Below are 27533 nucleotides of genomic sequence, written 5' to 3'. Positions count from 1 at the left end.
AATGGTGGTAATGGTTCCACAGGTGTATACTGATCCTCAAATTCATCGAGTTATAGATGTTAAATATGAATAGCTTTTCATATGTCAACCATACTTCAGGAAAGCGGTTTGAAAAAACACACACCAAATAATTGTGTTTAAAACAAAACATCCACCTCCTTTAATGATATTTAATTGTGTCTAGTATGTACAAGACATGTGTTTTAAGATCAGTGGCCACAGAGATAAAGGAGCTAGACTGAATTGCCTCAACAAGATAGAGCATAAAAATCCCTTAGTTACCACATGGACTTTTCACCTGTCAGTGTTTAGCATTGAAGTTACATACTCTGGTTTTTGGTTAAAGACTTGGTTGTGGACTATCCTTTTTTCCCATGGCTGTGAACTAATGTTTTGGAGCGCAGAAGGGCCCTACTCTACAGATTTTATTGTTGTTATTTCCTCTGTAATTTAATTATACTTCCATTGTAAACAAAGAAGTAGATTAACTTTATTGAATACCTACTATTTGCCATATATGTTAAAGTCAGAGATGAATAAGGTATAGGCCTTATCCTCATGGAGACAGTCTAATGTGGGAGATAGACATTTAAGAGCATGTCCTATAGTATGATAAGTAAAATAATAGAAACATGTACCAGTATGAGTTTACATGGTACAGTAAAGGAAATGACCAGTCTGATCAGGGAGGAAAAATATTGATCAAGAATCAATATATACACATAAACAGACACATTTACCATTATTATTTTTTTTTTAATTTATTTTTTTATTTATTTTTTTTTTCCAACGTTTATTTATTTTTGGGACAGAGAGAGACAGAGCATGAACGGGGGAGGGGCAGAGAGAGAGGGAGACACAGAATCGGAAACAGGCTCCAGGCTCTGAGCCATCAGCCCAGAGCCCGACGCGGGGCTCGAACTCACAGACTGCGAGATCGTGACCTGGCTGAAGTCGGACGCTTAACCGACTGCGCCACCCAGGCGCCCCCACATTTACCATTATTATTGTTGTTGTTTACATTAACTGACTTCATGGCAGTGGGAGCATATTTTCTTGTAGCCCAATGTTTTTAGTGCTGGAGCAACTAAAGTGTGAAAACAAGCGCTTGGCAAGAATAGAAATTGAGAGGATGAGGGATGGGTAAACAGCAGATTATTTTCTATGTTAAAGGCACTCTGACTTCTTGTGGTTGGTAACTTAGTTGCTTATTAGTGTTTATTTATTTATTTAAAATTTTTTTTAATGTTTATTTATTTTTGAGAGAGAGAGACAGAGTGTGAGCGGAAGAGGGGCAGAGAGAGAGGGAGACACAGAATCTGAAGCAGGCTCCAGGCTCTAGCTGTCATCACAGAGCCTGATGCAGGGCTTGAACTCACAGACCGCGAGATCATGACCCCAGCCGAAGTCAGACACTTAACCCACTGAGCCACCCAGGTGCCCCAATGTTTATTTATTTTTGATAGGGAGAGAAAGCGCGTGCAGGGTAGGGGCAGAGAGAGAGGGAGAGGATCTGAAGCTGGCTCTTTGCTGAGAGCAGAAAGCCTGATACAGGGCTCAGACTCACAAACCATGAGATCATGACCTGAGCCAAAGTTGGACGCTTAAGTGACTGAGCCACCCAGGTGCCCCAATTCAGTCCCTTTTCTAAGGAGAATTGTTCTGTGGATAGTGATAGTAATAGTATTTCTATTATGACAGAGGTGTTTTTCTCAGGGCCATAATTAATACATAATGTATCCTTTAAAAGTCATACACAAGTATCAATGAATCTATAATCAATCAGACAGAGGGAGATGAATACTCTATGATCTCTCTTATATGTGCAACGCTAATAAATAAACAAAGCAAGCACATAGATACAGAAAAGAGATTGGTGGTTGTCAGAGGTGGGGCATGGAGGTGAGAGTAACGGGTGAAGTGTTTTTGTTCTGTTGTGTTTTTAGTTTAAATATATTGCATACAAATAATAATGAAAGTCATACATAAATATTTGTGAATCTATTCCATACTGCTTGGAAGTACACTGGACACTGTGGCTACATTCTCATCTTGTGGAGCCAGGAGAGAATTCCTTTTCAAAGGAGAGAATTCTCAAGATGAGAATCTGCCTCCATTCACCTCAGTGAGTACTTGTAGAGAGGACAGGTTATCTTTCTTCCCTGTGATTGCCCTGGTTTGGACTCCTTATGTTTAGATCGTTTAAGTAAGAACCCACTTGGTTTTCTGCTTCCATTTTCTCCTTCAGCTTGTCTTATTCCAATTCATTCTCTGCATTCCTATCAGACTTGTAGTTCTTTTTTTTTTCTTTTTTAAATTAATTTTGTTTTTTAAATTTACATCCAAATTAGTTAGCAGATAGTGCAACAATAATTTCAGGAGTAGATTCCTTAATGCCCCTTGCCCATTTAGCCCATCCCCCCTCCCACAACCCCTCTGTTTGTTCTCCATATTTAAGAGTCTCTTATGTTTTGTCCCCTCCCTCTTTTTATATTATTTTTGCTTCCCTTCCCTTATGTTCATCTGTTCTGTGTCTTAAAGTACTCATATGAGTGAAGTCATATGACACTTGTCTTTCTCTGACTGACTAATGTCACTTAGCATAATACCCTTTAGTTCTATCCACGTAGTTGCAAATGGCAAGATTTCATTCTTTTTGATTGCCAAGTAATACTCCATTTTATATATACACCACATCTTCTTTATCCATTCACAGACTTGTAGTTCTAAACACAAATCCAGTTATGTTATTCTCCTTCACTGAATTCTTTAATGGCTCTCCATTTGCCCGTAGTGTGAAGTGCACATTCTTTAAGAATGTTATGTGAGGTGCCTTGTCATCCAATAACAGACTTGCTTTCTAGCATCATCTCCCATCATGTCTTTCTACCCTGTCCATACCCTGGCCATATCAGTTACCTTGTCATATACCAAATGCACATGACACACCTTATCACCATTTAACATGCTGTGTACTTTTGTGTTTCTCTGACTCCTTCTGTTAAATGTAAGCTTCATCACATGAATAGTGATTTTTGTCTTTAGATTAACAGCTGTATTTCTACCATCTTGCACGTAGTAGGTGCTCAGGGTAAATTTGTATGCATGAATGAATTTTTTAAAGCCAACCTATCTAAGTAAATATACCAGGATTAATATTTAGTGCTGTTTCTGTTACTGTTTTTGGTCAGGTTGAGAATTCTGTTTCTCACATAAAAGAAAGAAGATTTTTTTTGTTTGTTTTATTCAAAACATTAGAACATTGGTGGATAATAGATATTGGCAGGGAGGAATAACTTACTGTTAGTGACTGGCTTCAGCAAGAATATGATGTAATAGATATATTGAGAAATTATATTCTAGGTAACATCTTTCTTTAAGTGAGGAATAAGAAATCAAGTTGTCTTCCTTCAACAGCTGATCTATAAACAGAAGTCTCTATGTAGCTGAACCATTTAGTTTTCCTTATGTTCTGTGATCATAAATACTGAATTACCACAGATTGCATGGAGTGCAGATTTCTACCAGAAAAAAAGAGGTTGTTTCTTTTTTTAGGTTGCTAATTTTCTTTTTCACTATTCAAATTTATTTCAAGTTGCAATTCAGTGCTTGGAGACAGTTTTTAAAATCAGCCCAGAAGATACTCATCTTGCAGTTTCACAGCCTTTGACAGAAATGTTCAGCAATTCCTTCTGTAAGGTAAGCTGTCATTGTTTTCGATTAGTATCTGATCTAAGTATGACTACAATATTATGTTGAGTTCTTAATATTTTACAGGTCAGGCCTTTAAGTACCTAACTTCTCCCTAGGTGTAAGGTAGATAGTTCACATGGATATGATTTGGGAACTAAAATATAACTCTTTTAATGTGCTTTTAGATTTTCATATTAGTAGCTATTCTCATTCTCTCACCTTCTTTTATATTTAATGATGTACTTTTTAAGTCCTTTATATTATCTGAGCATTTTTAGATTTCTGACATCTGTATTAACATTCCTCTAAAGCATTGAATAAAAGATAAAAACAAGATTTTCCTGCTTACGCAGCAACTATGTAGAAATAGATTCATCAGGAATTGAATCATCACTTTGAAGCAGATTTCATCAAATTGGCCATTGTAAGGCCTCTTTAAAACAAGGGAAGGTTCAGGCTCAATGTGCAAACGTAACACTGAAAACCAAGTTTCTGATGTCTGCTCTTGAGAACTGTTTACATCGTCTCTGGTTTCTGGCCTTTTCAGGGAACATGACCATAAATTTGAAAATTTTAAGGTGACTGAGTTTAGGGCCCCAGGGTGATCTCCCATGTGTTTTTTGGTTACATTTTGATGCCTCATGAACTCATTTTGTTATTCTAGTTCTGTATTCAAGCTTCAGTACAGAAGGAGGCACTCAGGAGAGAGGCTGAATCATGTAGTATATATTTAAGCCTGGCAGGGACTTTGCTGAGAATACCACATTGACTGTTTCTAGAACTTGTGAGAAGAGGTTCTGAGAGTTGCAATGAAGATGGCAGTTTGGCAGTAAACTGTTCTCTCTTTCTATTCTTGGAAAAAGAATAATGCAGTTATCACACAGATGAATTCTAATTATATAACAAAGATATAAGGAGATAGTGACGTGTCCCTGCACTCCTCATCAGAGAATTCCCCTTTTCTTCACTTCAGTTGCTATGGTTCTTTCATTGCCTGGGTTTCTGGCCTCCTTAGGGAACCCCATTTCAGTGGCTGGACATGCCCATGGCTGAAGCTAACCTTCTTTAACTCCTAGATGCCCAAGAGGCCTCTGCTGGAGACAACACTTGGATGTGCTCACTCCTTAGCTCTTGTCACTGGTGACTTAGTACTAAAGAGATCAGAATTTTTCTTTACCTCCCAGAAAGCTCAAATTGACTTTTGCACTCTGTTTAAGTAGATCTTTTTTTTTTTTTTTTTTGACGCCTGTCTTACTTTTTCTCTCTGATTGTGTTTAACTGTAAGCATTTTTGACTTGCTATTTTTAAAATATAATTTCTTTTTTTTTTACATATAATTTTCTTTATCTAGTCATCCATTAATGGACATTTGGGCTCTTTCCATACTTTGGCTATTGTTGATAGTGCTGCTATAAACATGGGGGTGCATGTGTCCCTTCGAAACAGCACACCTGTATCCCGTGGATAAATGCCTAGTAGTGCCATTGCTGGGTCGTAGGGTAGTTCTATTTTTAGTTTTTTAAGGAAACTCCATACTGTTTTCCAGAGTTGCTGCACCAGCTTGCATTCCCAAAAATATAAGTTCTTAAACCTGGCTTCATTGTGTATCTGTATAGTGTTATTTGTGATGTCACTCCTTTGTTTGCCTTATTTAACAGCAGCAACTTCATTACGTATGTCTTTGTTAGCAGAGTACAGCAGACAGAGTCTAAACCTGCCCAGAGCAGCATACAGATTGTTATAATTAAGGAAATTATTTGCCTCTTTTCAGCAATAAAAAAGAATGAAATCTTGCCATTTGCAAAAACATAGAAAAGCTAGAGTATAATGTAAGTTGGATAAGTCAGTCAGAGAAAGACAAATCCCATATGATTTCACTCATGTGGAATTTCGAAAACAAGCAAACATGGGAAAATAAAAAAGGGAGACAGAGACAAACTGAGAAACAGACTCTTAATTATAGAGAACAAACCGATGGCTACCAGAGGGGAGGTATGTGGGGAGATGGGGGAAATAGGTAATGGAAATTAGGAGTCCACTTGCTGTGATGGTCACCTGGTGATGGATACAGCTGTTGAATCACTCCATTGTACACCTGAAATTAATATAATATTGTATGTTAACTAATTGATTTAAAATAAAAACTTAAAAAAATTGAAGTTATTTGTCTCACCAAGTGTCCATGGTTGTTATTTCTGTCATTTTAGTTTTAGGATACTGGTCTTTCTCTTCTGTTTTTTTCCCTCAATTAAGTTTATATACTAAATGGATTCATTCCTTTTATATCAGGCAGGTAACACTCATCCCCACATCATGGCCTGCTCAAATGCATTTAATGAATATGAGAATTAGTTTTCAAAGTTATACAAGTGTGGCAATTTCATTAAAATAATTCAGAAGAATTTAGAAGACAGAAGGGATTAGAGTCCATTTCTCAATATGCCATTCTTCTGACTCAAAAAGTCACTCCCCTCCCTCCTCCCCTTAACTTCCCAGGATTATTAGAAGATGTGAAATACAAGAAACCCTGAAAGTAGGTACTGCAGGGCAATAATGTGTCCTTGAACTACACTTACATCCTAGGAGACTATAGCCAGTTTTAAGTAGTGACCTCTAGTTATAAGGATTCCTATTTGTATTCTATACATTTTTATTCCAATATTTTATGCTTAGAAAAACTGATTAGTATAGAAAGATTAAAAAAAATAAGAACAACTCACATACTTTATGATTTTGTACTTGTGAATATTTGTGTGCAATTAGCGAAGTATATTTCCAAAGTTAGAGCTATCAAGTTTATTGAAACTTTGGTCAAGACAGAGATAATGGTGAAAGACGCCTGGGTGGCTCAGTCAGTTAAGCATCCAACTCTTGGTTTTGGCTCAGGTCATGATCTCATGGATTCGTGGGTTTGAGCCCCACATGGGCTCTGCACTGACAGTGCGGAGCCTGCTTGGGATTCTCTCTCTCCCCCTCTCTCTTCCCTTCCCCACTCATGCTGTCTCTGTCTTTCTCAAAGTAAATAAATGGTGGATATATTCTAAATGTGGGGATCAAGTCATGATCTCGCGGTCTGTGGTACCTATGCGGTCTGTGAGTTCAAGCAAGTTAAAAAAGATCTTTCAAGGGGTGCATGGGTGGCTCAGTCACTTAAGCCTCTGACCTCAGCTCATGTCATGACTCACCTTTTGTGGGTTTGAACCCCCATTGGGCTCTGTGCTGACAGGTCAGAGCCTGGAACCTGGATTGGATTCTTTGTCTCCCTCTCTCTGTGCTCCTCCCCTGCTTGCACTCTCTCTCTCTCAAAAATAAATAAACATTTAAAAAAATTTTTTTTTTAAAGATCTTTCAGAAATGGAAAAATACATTGTGTTCCAATTGCTACTCAAGATATTTCTGAATGCCCCTTCGGTTTGAACATTAGTAATGCAAAAGAGGTTTGAGGATGATAGTAGCTACTGAAAACAGGAAATTTACATTGCCTTTTTTAAATGATAAATTAATATATGTCCATTGTTTTTAAAAAATTGGTCAACAAAGAAAGATATAAAGAAGAAACTGAAAATTTTACCTCCAAATATTACTTTTAACCTTTCTCGTTAGACCTTTCCTGTCTTTGTTGTTTTAGCCTGTGTGCACGTATATATGTGTATGCACATATTTAAATAATAGTGTTACATTATTAATGCTTCTTTTTATAAACTGTGAATTTGACTTAGGATATCTCTTTAGATATTAAACATTATGCTTCAAGATTTTTATTAATATAAATAATCTCTTGAATATATTTTCTTTTCCTATTCTTTGTATACTGATTATTTATATTGTTCATGAAGTAGGGTTTTTTTGATGTAGGAAAAGCAAGTAAAAAATTTGATTCATATTAGCCCATTATCTTCTAGAAAAATTCTACATACTCATTTTTCTAAAAAACGTATGTGGAAGGACTTTCCCCCATGTCTATGTAACCCTATTATTTACAGCCAGATTTCATCCTGTGTAAATATAGGTGATTTACTGTAATACAATTTATTTATTATTATTTATAGTTCTGTGGGATGACTTTTTTATGCAGGTAAATGGAAACTCTGTACATTGATTTTTATTTAATTTCAGAATGATATTTTGCCTCTCTCAAACTCAGTGCCTGAAGACGTGGGAAAAGCTGACCAATTAAAAGATGAAGGTGAGTATTTCATAGAGAAATTACTATTTCGTAAAACTTCATGAAACTCTGGAGAAAGTGACTCTGGCAGTTGGTGAGAATCTGATTTACGCTGCCAAGTCTGAACTGTCATACGTCCACATGATATTTGTGAAACAGAAATGAATGTGATATGGAAGAAAACTGGAATGGCTTGTGAACAATAATGTAGTTATGCCTTGCTTCCAGAGAAGCAGATCTGCTGTGAATAAAACTTGCAAAACAAGTAACTTAAGGGGTGATTACTTCTAACTGCATTTGCTACATGTACTCTGGGGTTCCAAATTCTTCTTTATGCTTGCAGAGAGGAAAGGAGAAATTTGGGGTTTCAAATATTTTTTTTTATGCTTGCATAGAGGAAAATAATTTTCAGTATTATTTTAACTTTTGTATATGTTTAGTGTTTTTGAGTTCTTTGATACTTGTTAATACATGTATGTGGCGCTTGACTTAAGTATTTATTACCACATTTCACTACTACATAATTACATTTTTCAATACTGGCTCTTGAGGCATTTTTAGTTATAATAAATAAGTCAGTGTTGAAGATCTGCATTTAAGTTTTTCTGTCTTGTCATTTATGTTAAGCTATAGAGGAGAGTTAGGTCAGGCACACAAGATTTGTACTAAGAAGCTCTCGGGAAGAGTCTTGTATTGGCAATGAATGAGAGCCAAAAAATTCCCTGTCCTGTAGGCAGACATTTATTAGGGAATATGCCACATTCAGAAGCTATACAGAATTGGTTCAGAAACCATTTCCTGGACTTTAAACTGAAGAAGGCAGTTAAAAACAAAACAAAACAAACACAATCACTTGATTTCTTAAAAGGTAGATATGAAAGAGAGTATACTCTTCCTATTCCTTGGGTCTTATCCTCTCTATCAAATTTTTATTTTAAACATACATGTATATCACTGTTGTTGTTTTTTAATATGTCACTGCTTTTAATGGCCGCATAGTGCTCCATAGTACTTTAGACCATGATTTACTTACCTAGCCAGATAATTTTGTAATCTTAGATAAACATTTTTTTTAAATTTTGTTTTTTAATGTTTATTTATTTTTGAAAGAGAGAGAGACAGAGACAGAGCATGAGCAGCAGAGGGACAGAGAGAGAGGGAGACCCAGAATCCAAAGCAGGCTCCGAGGTGTCAACACCGAGCCAGACGCAGGGCTCGAACTCATGAGCTTTGAGATCATGACCTAAGCCAAAGTCAGCCACCCAGCTGACTGAGCCACCCAGGCGCCCCATAGATGACATTGTCTTAATATCTTTGTCTATATTTTTACTATTATGTGATTATCTTCATGGGATTACATTATAAAGTTCTGTATATCCAACAAATAGACTGATTTCAATTTTTAATTTCTTACTTTAAGAATTAATACTACTATAGTGGCTTAAAATTTTAGAATAGTATGACTTTCATAAATTACATGCAAAATTAAGTAAAAACTAGATCCTTGTTGTCATTTGAATTAAGAGTAGTACTCCCCAAAGAATTTGGATTTAAACTATCTGGATAGAAATGCATTTTTCATATATTTAGTTTCTAGTTGAAACAATTTAACCTGATGTTTTTTCCCCCCACTCTGAGTTTTGTAGTTGTGTGAAATCCTTGGTGATGCTGTGTATTTTCCATTAACGCTTGCTTTTTAAGCTCCCTTGGTTTAGCTCTAGTAATGATATTGAATAAATGGCAAATTGAAATTTTATTTTTTGGCCCTCATGTTTACTCCCTCTGCATGCAGAACATGGGGAGATTGCATTCCCCGCAGAGTTTGCTTTGATATAATGAATGTTGGTAAGATGAGGATTAAGAGAATATGCAGGCTGAGACTCATTTAATGCTCCAGCATGGGTAACTGAATTACTTACTACTTTCCCCTTTAACCACAAAAGCTTTTATTCTTTTTATTTCTTTTTTTAATATTAGAGAGAGAGAGAAAGAGAGAGCATGCACACACGCAACAGGTGGGAATGGGGAAGAGAGAGAGAGAGAGAGAGAGAGAGAGAGAGAGAGAGAGAATCTCAAGTAGGCTCCAGGCTCAGCACAGAGCCTGAAGCAGGGCTCGACCCCACAACCCTGGGATCATGACCTGAACCAGAATCAAGAGTTGGACACTCAATCGACTGAGCCACCCGGGCACTCCTCAAAGCTTTTATTCTTTCATTTTACTAAAACCTATCACATCTGAGACATGTTACACACAAAGTTAAAGCAATTGTTATTTTATACAGGTTTTTATTCATGTGAGCACTAATGGCCACTGCAGTTTGTCAAGCGTAAGGTTTTTCCAGGCTGCCTGTGACACTTGTCTGTGTTAATCAAGGCTTCTAGCCAGGTAGTACCTTCCTAGAGGTGTCTTTCAAATATTTTTGTGTGCTTCATTTGTAAAGAGTTGCAGTAAGTTGAGACAAAACCAAGATGGTTTCTTTTCTGTGATTCCCTGACACATCACAAAAATATGTACATATCTTGTAGGTTGTCTTTTTTTTTTAATATTTATTTTTGAGAGAGAGAGAGAGAGAGAGCGAGTAGGGGAGGGGCAGAAAGAGAGGGAGACACAGAATCCGAAGCAGACTCCAGGCTCTGAGCTGTCAGCACAGAGCCTGATGTGGGTCTCCATCCCATGAACTATGAGATCATGACCTGAACTGAAGTCAGATGCTTAACTGACTGAGCCACCCAGGTGCCTCTTATAGGATGTCTTGATAATTAAAGGAGACAGTTTTACAGGAGAGTACCCCATAAGTATAAAGTGCTATACAATGTTCGGTTATATTTATCTTTACAAATTTCTTCATTTGTGTCCCAAATATTTGCATATTGGATATTTTGTGACTTAAGGGTTATCGTAAATATATGTAAATATATATATACATCTAGTGTACATATGCATAGTGTATATACAATGTAGTATGTAGACTTTTGATATGGTGGTTTATAAGAAAATACATACAATAGATTTTAATAATAATAATTATTATTATTATTATAATACCACTCGACTATCAAACGGTCTGTCACAGCTGCTCACTCAGGAAAGGAACAGGTGAGCTCTTGCACTGCAGGGCCAGCCGCTCTGTCCCCTGGAATCTCAAGGGGGCTGCACAGTCAGAAGCACAGCTTCTGGCTGGGTTTGCCAACACTGTTGCTGAACAAACTCAGATAAAGTCCTAAACTTCTTGCAAGAGTAACCAGTAACTCAAGAGAGGAGGGTTTGGAAAAGAGAAAGGAGAAATTAACTTTGGGTGCTAGCAGCCAGGGGAGGCGGCAGGCTCCATCTTTACACATGCCCACCTCTCCTCCCACAAGATGGACACCTAGAGTTTTACTGGCAGAGGTTCAGGGGGTATGTGCTAGAGAGCCTGGAGGCAGTGCATGATCACAGCTGGGGATCAGTATGTTTTCAGCACGTATAAAGGGTAGGGAAAGGGATCTGAGGGGCGTGGTATTCTAGGCATTACCTTGCTATCAGGGCTTTTCTAGTCTAGCAGTTGGAATGTTCTGGTCATTGCACAACACCTTCGTCATTGCCTCAAGAAAGTGTGATAAGAAATAAGAACAATGGATTTTAGTTAGAGCATGAGTTAAGTAGTCTTTTCATTTTCTGGTTTTAACTCTTAGGGTCTATAGTTGAGCAAGAGGGCTCCCTAAGAACCCCGAGACAAAAGGCCCATAGCAACAGGAAAATCCACATAACCCAGAAAATTTAAATCTTTTACATGGGTTAAGCAAATGTATTTCAGTACTTAGGCTCATGTAATTAATTTCTTGCTCTATCATAAAAACTATGTAATCCTCTTAGCTTCCTTAGAGGCTTTATATTCATTACATTTTGGGGGTGGGGGTCTAAATTAGTTTTTTATTTATTGTAAAAACAACTTTATTGTAAATAAAATTTACTCCTTTAAAGTGTATAAATTCAGGGGCGCCTGGATGGCTGGCTCAGTTGGTTAAGCATCTGACTTCAGGTCGTGATCTCATGGCTGATAAGTTCTATCCCTGCATCAGGCTCTGTGCTGATGGCTCAGAGCCATCTGAAGCAGAGCCTGCTTCAGATTCTGTGTCTCTCTGTCTCTCTGCCCCTCTCCTACTCAGACTCTGTCTCTCTCTCTCTCAAAAATAAACATTAAAAACAAAAATTTTAAGTGTATAAATTCACTGGTTTTGAAGAATATTCAGAGTTGTGCAGCCATTACCACAGTTATGGAACATTTTTTATCACCTCAAAAGAAACTTGTATCTATTAGGTTACTCTTTATATTCATTTCTGATTCTTTTTTTTTTTTTTAATTTTTTTTTTCAATGTTTATTTATTTTTTGGGACAGAGAGAGAGCATGAATGGGGGAGGGGCAGAGAGAGAGGGAGACACAGAATCGGAAACAGGCTCCAGGCTCTGAGCCATCAGCCCAGAGCCCGACGCGGGGCTCGAACTCACGGACCGCGAGATCGTGACCTGGCTGAAGTCGGACGCTTAACCGACTGCGCCACCCAGGCGCCCCCTTTTCTTTTTTTAAACCAGGATGAAGGTCTGTTTTTTTTTTTTTTCGTGTTTATTTACTTTTTCTGAGAGAGAGAGAATGAGCAGGGGAAGGGCAGAGAGAGGGAGAGAGAGAATCCCAAGCAGGCTCCCCACTGTCAGTGCAGAGCTCTACCTGGGGGTTCGAACCCAGAACTGAGATCATGACCAGAGCTGAGATCAAGAGTCTGACGCTTAACCAACTGAGCCACCAAGTCACCCTTCATTTTTGATTCTTAATTTGCAGTAACTTTTGCATCCTTTTATATGCTTTTGTCTACCTGCCTTTCCTTTAATCTTGCTGTTCCTGTTCCCTGCAAAGTTATACTCTCCTACTCCTGTTAAGTAGCTAATGATGTATTAAAAGACAAAACTAATAGGAGAGCTTCTGGTTTAGAGAAAGTTGGGAGGAGTAACAGAGGCTTTTGTGATGTAAATTCTTCCTCTTAATCCCAGTGTTTTAAAATTTCAGTTTTGAACCGTGGTTCTTATCAGTGAGCAGGACACATTTTTCCCTTTAATGGAATACAAAAGATAGCCAACAGGAAATTCCTTATTTTGCTGGCTAGTTCTTAACCTAGCTAAATTATTACCAGATGTATCTGTAGATGACTTCCTGAAAATTAGCACCCTGTGGGCTAGCCATGGTATCTGAAATTCTTTCTAGAAATTAATGTCCAACAGTCCCCTTTAAGAAATCTGTCTCTGGAATGGATAGCACAAAAAAATGTGATCTTCCGATAGCATATTAACATGATTAATTTTACTGGCTTACCCACATAGCAGAATTCTGAGATTTTGGCTATTCAGTAGGGTTTTTTTTTTTAAACATTTTTTTTATTTTATTTTTGAGACAGAGAGAGACAGAGCATGAACGGGGGAGGGGCAGAGAGAGAGGGAGACACTGAATCCGAAGCAGGCTCCAGGCTCTGAGCCATCAGCCCAGAGCCCAACACGGGACTCGAACTCACAGACTGCAAGATCGTGACCTCAGCTGAAGTCGGATGCTTAACCGACTGAGCCACCCAGGTGTCCCTTCAGTAGGGTTTTTTGTATCGTTTTGTTTTTTGTTTATTTATTTTAAGAGAGTGGGGGGAGGGGGAGAGAAAGAGGGAGAGAGAGAATTTATTTCACTGCACACTGTCAGCCTGGAGCATGATATGGGCCTCAATCCCATGATCCCTGGGATCATGACCTTAGCCTAAATCGAGTGTCACATGCTTAACTGACTGACCCACCCAGGTGCCCCATAGCAGGTATATGTTTTGACAAGGGAAGGAGTGGATAATGAGATGATGATGGGGAAAGGGATTGCATCTGGAATGGGGGAGCAGCTCTAAAAGGAAGGCAGGAGATGAATATAAGGAAGGTGAGAAGAGATTAAATTTTGCCATGGGATACTCATAATTGTTGCATTTACTCACTTATGAAGCCTGGATTTAATAAGGTATACCAGCTTTACTTGCTTTAAGACTTCACGTTGTTAAAAATCACTTGAACACACTGATGGCTAAGGAGTGTCAACTGTATAGTAAAATATAAAATTTAGCTCTACTGCTGATGAAAAATCATGTTGGCGGGGTGCCTGGCTCACTCAATTTGTGGAGCATGCGACTCTTGATCTCGAGGTGGTGAGTTCAAGCCCCATATTGGGGGTAGAGTTTACTTAAAAATTAAAAAAAAGAAAAATCACATTGCTGACCTTCATTTTGTTGTAGTTTCTATGATTAAAATGTATCTTTCAGGCTTTTTTCTGTGTGTATGTTATACTTATTGTACATATTGATTATTTTAGGCAATAACCACATGAAAGAAGAAAATTATGCTGCTGCCGTGGATTGTTACACACAGGCCATAGAACTGGATCCAAATAATGCAGTTTATTATTGCAACAGGTAAACTGGCACTGTTGTGGCAGGTTTATAGTTCTTCAATTGTAATTTGTATTAATAGCACTGAAAATTTATTTTGAAATAAATTTATTTTGTAAGATTTATTTTGAAAAATTTGAAAGTTCAGGAAGGTAGAAAGAAGGAAAAGTAACCCATAAAATTAACACTCAGAGGCAGTCACTCTTATTAACTAACCTTTGGCATATTTTGTTTGATGTGTCATCGGTTTTAGATTCGTTGTTATTCAGTAGGCATATCATAAACATGTCCTTATTTTGTTGAAACTCTTCATAAACATTCTTTAAATGGATACAAATTAGTCTGTTATTACCTCTTAATCTTTTTTATATTTCCAGCACCTATCATTGTGGCTGGCAAACAAGCATAGTTATTTTTTAATAAACGTATAAATGTACCTTAACTTATTTTATTGTTTTTTTAAATGTACTTTATATAAAGGTACTGGCAGATTGTTCCTTTTTTTTTCAATATGATGAAGTTGGAATGAACATCTTTGTTTCTCAAATTATTTTCTGAAATTCAGATTTTCTGGACTTTGGGTTTATCCTTGGAACTGCATTCAATTGATTTAACTGTGTAAACATTCAAAATTTGTCGATGCTGATTGCAAAATTGTTCGAACTTCTTTGAAAAATTTTGAAAATTTATTTCCTTCCCTGGAAGTGTATGAGTGCATCTGTTTTTACCACATCCTTATCAGCACTAAGTACTTGAGTTATCATTATTTATTATTAATTTAATATTAATTTTATTTTAATAGTAATTGTTCTAATTTATATTTAACTACTGGTAAGGTTGGACATTTTTCACATGTTGGCCATTTGTGTTTGTTTGTTTTCTTACAATTATCTCTTTGTACCTGTGCCCGGCCTTAGCTTGTTTGACCTCATACTTCTTTCTTTCCCTGTTCTGCCCTTTTTAAACAAATGGTCCGACCCTTATAGACTACATTTCCCAGGGCCCTTTGTCACCTGAGTTTTGTCTGGGTTCAGTCACAGGAGGTGCTGGCAGGAGATTGGAGGGCAGAGGAGGGGAGAAGGCGGGGTGTTTCTTCCCCTCTTTTTACATCAGGGTATTTATCCAGCAGGGGCTGCTTCTCATCCTTGTCTCCAGCTCCCACCCAAGACACCTGCTATGGTCACAGCTTTTGCCAGGCGATGTTGGCTTTTGGACTCTGCACTCTGTCCTCTATCTTAGGGATGGTAATGGCTCCTGCTGTTCCTCATCTCTGGATTGCTACACAACAAGATGCCCCTGCCTGGCATCTTAGCTCTTGCATCAACTGTGTAATGAATTCCCTGAACTAAAATAATCTATCTTAAATATTAGAGTTCCAGTAGTACTTTTTGCAGTGATGGAAATGTTCTGTATCTGCTTTGTTCGTTACAGTCGCCACTAGCCAGAGTGGCTTTTGACCACTTGACATGTCTAGTGCAAATGAGAAAGTAAATTTTTATTGTTTAATTGATTGAAAATCAATTTAAATTAATTTAAATTTCAGTAGCCACATGTAGCTTATGTCTACTCTCCTGTACAGCATAGCTGTATATTAAATATATAATCCATTTGTCCTAATTGCATAGCTTACTGTTTGCCTTTTAATGTTTTTCATATGTAAAGGTTTTAAATATTTGTGTAGACAAGTTTGTCTTTCCTTGTTTTTTTTTTTGTTTTTTTTTTCCTTTCTTTGGAATTTTATTCCAGTGTTTTTAAGTCTTATTTATTTATTTATTTATTTATTTATTTATTTATTTATTTATTTTTGAGACAGAGAGAGACAGAGCATGAATGGGGGAGGGGCAGAGAGAGAGGGAGACACAGAATCTGAAACAGGCTCCAGGCTCTGAGCTGTCAGCACAGAGCTCGATGCGGGGCTCGAACTCACAGACCACAAGATCATGACCTGAGCCAAAGTCGGACACTTAACCGACTGAGCCACCCAGGCGCCCCAGTCTTATTTATTTATTTAAACTCAAGTTAGTTAACATACAGTGTAGTATTGGTTTCAGGAGTAGAACCCAGTGATTCATCACTTACATACAATACCCAGTGCTCAACCCAAGAAGTGCCCTCCTTAATGTCCATCACCCATTTAGCTCATCCTCCCATCCACCACCCCAACAAGCAACCCTGTTTGAGAGTGTCCAGTGTTTTTAGTCTTAAAGCCTTCCCCATTTGCAGACCTGACAAATAACTTCTCTTTCCTTCACATTTAAATTTTATCATTGCAAGTCTGCTTTGGTGAATGGTATCTATTTTAACCAATTTGAAACCTTTTAGGGCTGAAATCTATAAAAATTACCTTTTGTTACATAGGAAATTCTTAGATTTGGAAGAGATCTTTAATTTGGTCTCATCTTTCATTGAGTTATCCTTGTGCTATTTAGGGTATTCATACTCTTCTGAGATGACCCCTTCTCCCCTGCATTTTCTTTTATTAAGAAAAAACATTTTTTTTTTGATGTTTATTTATTTTTGAGAGAGAGAGAGAGAGAGCATACAAGTGAGTGGGGGAGGGGCAGAGAGAGAGGGAGACACAGAGTCTGAAGCAGGCTGCAGGCTCTGAGCTGTTAACACAGAGCCCTATGCGGGGCTCGAGCCCACAAATTGCGAGATCATGACCTGACCTTAACTGACTGAGCCACCCAGGCGCCCCTCCTCTGCATTTTCTTTCGTGGTTCTGTCTGTTGGAATAGTCTTCCTTATGTTGACACTGAACTTGTTTTCCTGAAGCCCTTGTAGCTAATCTCAGTTGGCAGTTTTAATTTTTATTCTTAAGGGCAGTTACAGAATAATTATGATCCTTCTTTTTCATAATAGTACCTTACATTTTGAAGATTGCTACCATGTTCATTTGAGTTCTTTTCTCCACATTGTATATTTGCAGTTTTTTCAATTACACCTTAGATTATATAGCTTAAAGTTCTGCACTTTTGCTCTAAACTTGTTCCAGTTTACCTGTATCTGTTACTCTGTAGTTCCCAGAAATTCATACAGCATTTCCGGAATTGGTCTGACCACAGTAGTCTTCTAGGGCTCTCATTTAACCTACTTCTAGATAGCATAATTATATATGTTAGCGTTTTATAGCATTATTTATTGAATTAATATTTTGGTTTTGGTTTATTAAAGTGTCTCTTTTTCACACATTCTCTTTATTCTGTCATTCAGTCATATTTTCATTTGACAGGTTCTTGCCAAACACCTGCTGTGTACCAGTGCTGTCACTGGAGGTTTAGTTGTGTCTCTTCCAAAATTCAGGATCTTCTATTTTATCCCTATAGAATTTTATCTTGTTAAAGTCTCTCATGTGTATGACCCTTAATCTTTTCGGGTAATTTGTAAAGTAAGTTGTTTACTTTTTGCTCCAAGTTTCATGTCATTCACAAACTTAAGAACGCCACATGTTATATTCTGTCAGTTATGAAGTCATCTAAGGGAACAATCATAGGGAAGTGGTTAAGAGCAGGGGTTCTGACCCAGCCTCTTTGGATTCTAATTTCTGACTCTGGCACTTACTAGGTGTGTGACCTTGAGCAGATTACCTAACACAGGTATACTTTAGTTTCCCCATTAGTAAAATTTGGCTAATAGTATTTACCTCATAGGATTGTTGTAGAGATCAAATAGTTAATACATATAAAGTGCTAGGAAGCTTTCTAGTAAAGAGTGTTGTACACAACAGTGTTATTATTGCATAATAATATTGTCTACTCATAATAATATAAATATTAGTTATATATTATATTAAATATATACTATATAATTAATTCTATATTATAATGTTATTATTCAATATTATTATTTATGCACACTGGGTTTTTTTGTTGTGATCAGAATATGAAGAGAGATCCAAATTTATTGGGAGTCCAAATACGTTGTCAATTGTCTTTCTCTGATTTAATAGAGTCTGGTAGTAAGACTGTTAAAATGAAAAGGAAATGATGTTAGTCTGATAGGTGTTGTTTTGAATTAATCTAGTGTCATTTATCTTCTTTTTGGGGGGTTTCTTACATTTCTATGAAATACTTGGAAGTTGAAAGAAGTTTGCAGTAAGTACTCTTATATCCATCCATATCAAGATATTGCCTTTAATATTTCAGTATATTTGCTCAATCACATTTTTATTCAGCTATTTGTGCTCCCTCTGTTTATTAGTCCATGTTACTTTTGATGAATTTCAAGGTAAATTGCAGCCATTAGTACATTTTCCTCCTAACTACTTTACCGTGCAGTATCATTAATAGAATGATAGAATTAAGAGACAAATACATATACTTGTACAACACAAAAACCCCCTATCAAGATACCGAAAATTCTTTATGCTCCTTCAGAGTTAGTTGCCTAAAACATCAGAGGCAACCATTGTTTTCTTTTTTCCACTAGAGGTAAGATTTGTTTCTTTTAGAATTCCACATAAAAGGAATCATACCACATGTACTTTTTTGAGTGAGACTGTTTTTATTCAAGTTAATGGTTTCAAGCTTCACCATGTTCTTGCTTCTCTTAGTGGTTCTTTTTTTTTTTTTTTTAATGTTTATTTATTTTTGAGAGAGAGAAAAAGAGAGAAAGAACATGTACAAGTTGGGGAGGGGCAGAGAGAGAGGGGCTGACAGAGGATCTGAAGCGAGTCTGATGTGGGGCTTGAACTCATGAACTGTGAGATTATGTCCTGAGCTGAAGTCAGACATTCAACCGACTGAGCCACCCAGGTGCCCCTCAATGGTTCTTATTTTTAATTATTCAGTAGTACTCTATTGTTTGAGTGAACCACAATTTGCTAAGCTGTTTTCCTGTTTATGGTCACCTGGGCTGCTTTTAGCTTTTTGTTTTGTACAAAATTTATAGCTGTTGGATCCATAACAAATTTAGTTGTACATACTAGAAATCCAACTATATTATCTTTACCAAAAAAATCCCTTTATTAATATGTTTTAATAATCTAGCCCCCAAAAATAAAAAATCCGAATAATTTGTAGAAAATGAATTCCTCAAGCTATGGTTTTATGTTTTTTATTCCTGTCATCAGGTAAATATATGTTTTAGCATATTAAATATTTGAAACAAAAGTATTTAATGAAGTGTCACTAAATGTTATGACCAGCTATAGATGTTATCAGAAAATTGCTTCTTTATAGAACACAGTAAGCCATACACTTTTGACTATGAATATAGTAAATTGGATCCTAAATAAATCATTTATTTCAAATGAGATTGGGTTCATTAATAATCTTATGTTTGCTAGTACTGGATTTGAAGAGATTATTGATAATACCTGTGCTTGCTTTTCATTTAATTATGGTTAAATTGAAAACAATAATCAAGCTTATCTTTTTCATTTAAATGGTATCTATTTTCCTGAGGAGTTCAGTAATAGAGCATGGAATTTAATATTAAATAACTAGAAAACTTTATTTGTATATTTAATACAAATATTGAGAAAAGGTTTAAAAATTTTTTAGACCATAGTGGTTTTTTTTTTTTTTTTTTTACCTTTTTTAAATGTTTATTTTTGAGAGAGAGAGACAGAGACAAAGCACAAGTGGGACCGGGCAGAGAGGGAGAGAGAGGGAGACACAGAATCTGATGCAGGCTCCAGTCTCTAAGCTATCAACACAGCCTGACACGGGGCTTGAACTCATGAACTGTGAGATCATGACCTAAGCTGAAGTCAGACGCCTAACCTCCTGAGCCACTGAGGCACCCTAGAAGTGATTTTTTTTTATTTGTTAAAAAACAATCAGTTGGCATATTTCTTAATCTTGAGTCTTGCTTTTCTAATATTTATCTTAAAGGCTAATGATGCTTTAGGCTCAGGTTGGGTACCAGGAAAACCTGAGTCTTCCCTTGAATACCTATTATTTATTTTTGCCTTTTTTGTATACTCCTAGAATTGACCGTGATATGTAACGTATCAGTTTATCATATGTTTTACCTTATAGTTATATACATACTTTTTTCTTCAGGTGAAGGGCAGAGATTGGATCTTTTTTTTTTTTGTATCCCCTATAGTACCTAGCATTGTGCCTCACAGGAGTTCAGCCAATTTTTTTTTTTGGTTGCATGGAGGACTATACATAGAGGACTGTACACTTGTATACAGAAAACAAGAAATGATTGAGTATAGGTCTAAAACATTTCCAAATACTTTATAATATGAAATGATATTTTACATTAAACAAGCCAGTTTTCTGGGTCTTCTGTCCCTAAACAGTATTCTTTATTTCTTTTGTACAACCTCATTGCTGATTTGACCCATATTTGTCTCATGCTTCTGGGATGGAGGGATGGTTGAATGACTGAGGCAATAAATGGAATTAAAGATGTACAGGAGAGAGACCAGGCGTGATGGAGAAAATTTGTCCAGAAGACCTCTCAGGTGATGGGGAATTTGAGTTGGAGCTAGATTTGATGGACGTAAAGAAATTAGAGGACAGGGAAAGGGTCTTAGGTTGGAGAGCATAATTTAAAAGGCACAATTAGGAATCATCAGGGCATGGTACCAAGGAATGCTAGAGACAGCATGAGCTCCGAGAAAGCTTGAAACGGAGACCACGTTGTTTGTCACTCTGTTTTCTTCCACCTCCATAAGCAGCATGTAGTCATTAGGCTCCCTGGGAGTTGGACTTGGTTTGTTGAACTTGGAATTGAATCTCAGGTCAGCCACTTAGTAGCTCTGTGATCTTGGGCAGCCACTTAAGCTTTTTGAGCTTCAGTTTCCTCACTTGTAAAATAGAGGTGATACTAACCACATCATAGGGTAGCTGAAGAGTAATAATGTATGTAAAGGAACTAGCATAGCTCTAGGCTTTCAGTATTTGTTTCTTTCAAAAACAGTGTCATTCCTAGCTGTAGAAAGAGGTTTTTGCTATAACTTATTTATGCATGACGTATGGTATGGGAGATGTAAGGCATCTGTGATTTATTTTTCTGCCTTATTTTCTCTAAAAATAGAACACAGATTGTATTCATGGTCTTTCTCTAACAAGGTAAAGAAAGCGAGGGTGTCTCCAAACATGGTGACTCTGACTGTATTCTTCTGTTGGAATTTCATTAGTTATGCCCTGATAACCAGACAGCTGGGGCAGTGAGAGCCGGCCACACTGATATTCAGTTCAGACATTGGCATGTTTGGCTTTATCTCACAGAAGATTGGAGTGGAATGCAGCCTGACTTCTCTTCCCTTTCCTGGCCTCAGAGGTTCAGGTGCCTGCATCCTCTTTTGAAAGATGCTAGCTTGCAGTTTGTGTTCTAAAGCAAAAGCTGTCAAGATTGAAAGAGGTGTCAGGTCACCCTCTTAATGTTCTGCCCACTCTTCTTTCTCGGTGTGATTCTCCTTGCTTTATTCCTTGTCTTGTTATCAGCATCTGAAGCCAGAGATCAGGGTGTCTTCTCCTCAGTTTCCCTTTTCCATATACCTTCCAGTAGCCCATTTGTTCCCTCCTCCATTTCCATCACTATTCCCTTAGGTTCTTAAATCTGTTAAATTAGTGCTGTAGTAGCTTCATTTGGCTTCACGTTTCTACTTGCCCTCCGCAATCCATTCTTCTGCCAAAAGAGTCTTTCTAAAATGTGAAATTAATCATGTAATTCTTGCTTTTGCTGACTTCTTACGAGTAACATGTTGCAACATCTCTCTGTGGTTTTATGTGCTCTGCCTAGAATGTTTCCTAGGAAAGACTTTAAAACATTTTTTTACATTTATTTTTTATTCATTTTTTTAAAAGTAGCCTCCATGTCCAATGTGGAGCTTGAACTCAGAACCCTGAGATCAACAGTCAGATGTTCTACTGATGAAACCACCTGAGCACCCCTGGAAAGACTTTTTAAATTTCTTCTCTTCCCAGCCTCCTGTCCATGCCCTTCTGCCCTTCCCCAACCATGTCCTATGGAGTGGTGCTAATCAGTAATGTAGCTCCTAGCCACATGTGGCTGCTCAGATGTAGGTTCAACTTAACAAAATAAAAAATTCAGTTCCTCACTTGCACTACCATATTTCAAGTGCTCTTTAGTTACATGTGGGAAGGGACTACTGTATAGGATAGCACCGATGAAGAACTTCTTTATCACAGAAAGTTCTATTAGACACCTCTGCAGAAGGTTAACCAGACTTTTCTCATGTTGCCTCTTCCTCTGATACTTTGTCGATACCTTCTTTGATTCCATTGCTGAAATTATCATACTATTTACTTATTTATTTACATGTCTTATTCCCTATTAAGGCAGTGAAAGATTGGAGGGCAGAATTATATCCTCTTCATCACTGTGTATTTAGTTTGGAGTTCAGGGTTTAGCATATTATAGTTTTCAATGAAAGTTTGAGTTGAATTGATAAAGTGAATTTTAGAAGGGAGAATTGCCTTTACTTGAAGACTGCTGATCATGAAGCAGTCATATGTCAGCATGTTTTAATATATATAATCATAAATTATATATTATCTATAATTTCATAAGTTTATTATGGAATGTATGTGTATTTAGGAAAATAAATTTAAAGCTATTTAAAACCTATTTCAACTTATTGAAAGAGTAATACATGAACATCTATATATACTTACCTTAGAATCAGAAATAGCTAACATTTGCCATGTTTTTTTTTTTTTGTCTCTCTTTCTGTCTTTTTATGAGTGTGTGTGTGTGTGTGTGTGTGTGTGTGTGTGTGTGTACCTATGTATAAAATTTTCTTGGTGGTCCCAAATACTTCAATTATATCTCTTAAGAATAAGGATATACTCTTCATAACTATCATTCCCATCACGTGCAAGAAAATGGCATTAATATTGAAATTTCTCCATTTGTCCCCAAAATACCTTCTGTAGCTATGTCTTTTCATCCAGAATCCAATCACTGTTTGTGTATTGCATTTTGCTATGTTACTTTCATCTGCTTTAATCTAGAAAATATTACTGTATTTATTTATTTATTTATTTATTTATTTATTTATTTATTTTTAATGACAGACATATTTAAAGAGTTCAGGCGAGTGATTTTATAGAATGTGCCATATTCTTGATTTGTGTGACTGCTTCCTCATGATTAATTTGAGGTTAAAGTTTGGTGTGAAGCCTACAAAAATAATAACATAAATAAAAGTGTACCATTTATTGCACTATGGTAGGAGGCACATAATTTCAAGCTATCCATTAATGGTGATTGTAAGTTTGATATCTTAGGGTGGTAACCACCATATCTCTCTTATTATTCCTTTTCTAATTAAAAATTATCTGTAGGGTCAGATCATGTGAATATCCATTCCCCAATAATCTTTTACTCAATGTTTTACCATCCATTCATGATATTTCCTTGACTTAGTAAAATGCTGATTGCTACAAAATGATGATTTTCTGATTTTATCATTTCATTTACATATATTTCCTCACGTATTTCTGTAGAGAAGAGCTTCTTTCCATTCCCTCAGTTTTTCTTTCCTCCTCCTTCTCCCTCCCCCAACTTTTTTGAGTATCATTATGGACTCATGAATTTTTAAAACCCTATTTAATATGTTATAATAAATGACCATAATCATTATTTTTGGCACTTCTATTATTCCATATTTAGCTGGTGGGAGCCCCTTTAAACTTGCTATGTGTCCTTCTATATAACTTTGTTTTTGGATACTTTCTTACTTTCTGAGACATCAAGGTATTCCACATTGCCTTGTGTTTTCTCTGCTCTGGACCTGAGCCCAGCTATTTCTACAGGTAGCTCCTGTTCTTATTAGTGGAGAATAGAATTCAGAAACCAGGATCTGGTTGCAAGACATGATCATTGCTACTGTAGAAGTGTTAGTGCTTCTTCAGTAAACAGATCTAGGAATTAGCATTTTTAAAAAGGCATTGGTTTATACGGATATCTTCACAGAAATCTTTCTTACTATTCCCCTTTTATATGGATTTCTGTTCTTCCAGAATGAAAAACGCTGCTTTCTAATACCACCAGTATATTTACTCATTAGCTCTACCCTTCAATATTCTTCAGTTGATAGTCTGATATCAATATTCTACCACTAGGAAGCCTACTAAGTAAACTTCAGTTTCTTTGCAAAATTTTTTCTCCTTAGAATCCACCTCATTAAAAATATATACTCAGAATACTGTACTTGAAATTCACTTGAACTCTTGTTGATACACAGCATCATTTGTTTCTGTTTTACTCCATTTGAAGGTTTTCTTTTTCACCCTTTTTGAAGTCTCATTCCCATTTTTATTCTAACTACCCCATGCCACCCATCCTCTGTGAGAGTGAAACTTTTCTTACAAGTTTGATTTCTGAGCCATATTAATGTTTTCCATAAAATTAAACTAACAGGATTCATCAGTAATAATGACTCTCTTTATCCTTAATAATGCTTTTTTGTTTCATTTCTGATATTAGGGTTTCTACATCAGCTTTTTTTTTGCTTGGTTTTCAGTTGGCCCAATTGCCTTTTTCTGTCCCTTTAATATGTATGTGATTATGTTTTAGGTGATATGTATACAGTTTGAGAAACTGATTTTTATCTAGATTAGTTTGTAATTGCTTTTAAGTTTGAGTTGTTTTTTTTTTTCAAAATTTTTTAACGTCTTATTTATTTTTGAGACAGGGAGAGACAGAGCATGAACAGGGGAGGGTCAGAGAGAGGGAGACACAGAATCTGAAACAGGCTCCAGGCTCTGAGCTGTCAGCACAGAGCCCGACGCGGGGCTTGAACTCATGGACCGCGAGATCATGACCTGAGCCGAAGTCCGCCGCTTAACCGATTGAGCCACCCAGGCGCCCCAAGTTTGAGTTGTTCTTATGCTATGATATGTTCTGGCTTCTCTCTCCCCTTCTTTTTTTTCTTTTTTGCCTTTTATTGTAATGATTTGTTTTTACTTCATTTTTTCTAATTGTTTGGAAGTGATATATTCTATATCTCTTATTTTAATGGTCATTTAAAAAAATATTTATTTTTGAGAGAATGCAAGCGGGGGAGGGGCAGGGAGAAGGAGCCAGAGGATTCAAAGCAGACTTCATGCTGACAGGAGCGAGCCTGATGTGGGGCTTGACCTCACAAACCATGAGATTGTGACCTGAGCTTAAGTTGGATGCTCAACTGACTGAGCCACCCAGGTGCCCCTTAATGGTCATTTTTAGTGGCCATCTTTGTCATGCTTGTTAGTGTGTGTTGAATGTTGAGTCGCTAAACCCATACCTCTTTTTCATATGAACTACCAAATCAGGTTTGTTGAATTCTATACTTTCACACTTAAATTTTTTTTTCACTAAAAGAAAGGAGGCTATATGTTTATTTTTTTTTAAGTTTATTACCTAATTTGAAAAGAAAGGGTCTCAGTCATGCTATATGAAGAAAAATTGACAGAAAATTGGACTCACCACCACATTTCCTTTATAGCCTGCCAGCCACCAGTCACTCACACCACAGGAACCTAAGCACTGTTGAGGCCAGGAATGTTATTTTTAGTTATTTATTTGTTTGTTTACTTAAAATTTTTTTTAATGTTCATTTGTTTTTGAGAGAGAGACAGAGTGTGAGCTGGGGAGGGACAGAGAGAGAGGGAGACACAGAATCTGAAGCAGGTTCCAGGCTCTGAGCTGTCAGCACAGAGCCCGATATCGGCCTTGAACCCAGGAACTGTGAGATCATGACCTGAGCCAAAGTCGGACACTTAACCGATGGAGCCACCCAGGCACCCCTGTTTTTATTTATTTTTTTATTTGAGAGAGAGAAAGAGAGAATGAAAGAATCCCAAGCAGGCTCTACTCTCAGCACAGAGCCTGATTGATATAGGGCTCGATCTCATGAACTGTGAGATCACGATCTAAGCTGAAACCAAGAGTCGGTTCTTAACCAACTGAGCCACCCAGGCGCCCCCAGAATTGTTATTTTGATTAGTGCTGTATCCATTAGGCCTCGAAAAGTGTCTGTGCATTAGCTAGACCTTGATAGATATATGAGTTGAATGAATAAATAAGAACTATTTATTCTGGAATAAATAGAAGAATGAATGGGGCAGTAGTGGGATGGAGGGCAGGAGACGTTATGGAATGTTTTAGTTTGAAGGGCTCGCATGTAGAACAGTCATTCTGCTTATTTAGTCATTCTGCTTATGGCCTTGAGGGTTGAAGTGGGCACTATAACAGGGAAACAGAGGGCTGTCTACTCTCAAGATTGTGTGCAGGAAGAGGAAGTAGCTTGATTATACTGTCAGGCCCCAGTTATTCCAGGAGAGATTTGTTAGAGGTAAGCTAGAAGGGATTCAATAGTGCTTAATTGCTCCGAGATTCTGTGCTCAGTGGATGGAATGCATTGCCATTCTTTGTTTGCAGCCAGATTCTGGCACACGGGTAAGTTAGATTTTCATCTTAGACTTGCCAGATGATGATCTTAACCCTACTAGTAAAGTGATCATTTAACAGCATACCCCTGGGTAGCCATTTGCCACTGTCTCTCACTCTGCATTCTCCTCTAGTAATTCCTGGTGTTTTCAGTTTTCTGTTTGGGCAAATTCGAAAGGCAATAAGTAGGTAGATCAGTTGTATGACTCACTTATTTGTCTTTTCTGTAGGAAAGCACACAGTGAAAGGTGGCCTGCATATTTTCTCTGAATTATTTTTTAATTTTTTTAATGTTTATTTTTGAGAGAGAGACAGAGAGGCAGAGAGATGGAGACACAGAATCCTAAGCCGGCTTCAGGCTCTGAGCTGTTAGCACAGAGCCCAATATGGGGCTTGAACTCACAAACCACAAGATCATGACCTGAGCTGAAGTCAGACGCTTAACCAACTAAGCCACCCAGGAGCCCCTGAATTTTGTTTTTGAGTTATCTTTTTGATTGTAGAATTATCTTTGTTTGATTTAGATATTTACTGGAAGTTATATGCAAAGTGGGACAAGGAAAATATAGTTTTATTAGTACTAATCTCAATTAGTGCCTTGAGGCTGCTTGTAATAAATATCTCTTCTCTTTCTCTTAGGGCTGCTGCTCAGAGTAAATTAGGTCACTACACAGATGCAATAAAGGATTGTGAGAAGGCAATAGCAATCGATTCAAAGTACAGCAAGGCCTATGGGAGAATGGGGTAAGTTCTGGCAAAATGTTCAAAGTAGTACCAAGGAGTATCAAATATGCTGTTCTTAATGGCTTGGTTTTCAATTTCCTGCTTAAATATTGCATTCTCTATTAGGAGGATAAATATAACATTGAGAGAGGA

The 27533-nt window shown here is 37.0% G+C and overlaps 1 protein-coding gene across 1 annotated transcript in view; it reads left to right on the top strand.

Annotated features, from left to right (window-relative positions):
• The window catches only part of SGTB (small glutamine rich tetratricopeptide repeat co-chaperone beta), a 42865-nt gene that overhangs the window by 6436 nt on the left and 8896 nt on the right, over positions 1-27533 (top strand). The window contains exons 2-5 of the mRNA XM_047087258.1: positions 3596-3699; positions 7810-7879; positions 14222-14321; positions 27297-27401. Coding sequence (XP_046943214.1) covers positions 3596-3699; positions 7810-7879; positions 14222-14321; positions 27297-27401 — 379 coding nt within the window. The remainder of the gene's footprint in view (positions 1-3595; positions 3700-7809; positions 7880-14221; positions 14322-27296; positions 27402-27533) is intronic.

This window comes from Lynx rufus, unplaced genomic scaffold (assembly GCF_022079265.1).
Source record: "Lynx rufus isolate CCGP_SWC_20201006 ecotype Redwood Valley unplaced genomic scaffold, mLynRuf1.p SCAF_1, whole genome shotgun sequence".
NCBI lineage: Eukaryota > Metazoa > Chordata > Mammalia > Carnivora > Felidae > Lynx > Lynx rufus.
Note: the sequence above shows the minus strand (reverse complement) of the source record. Positions and strands in the feature narration are given on the sequence as shown.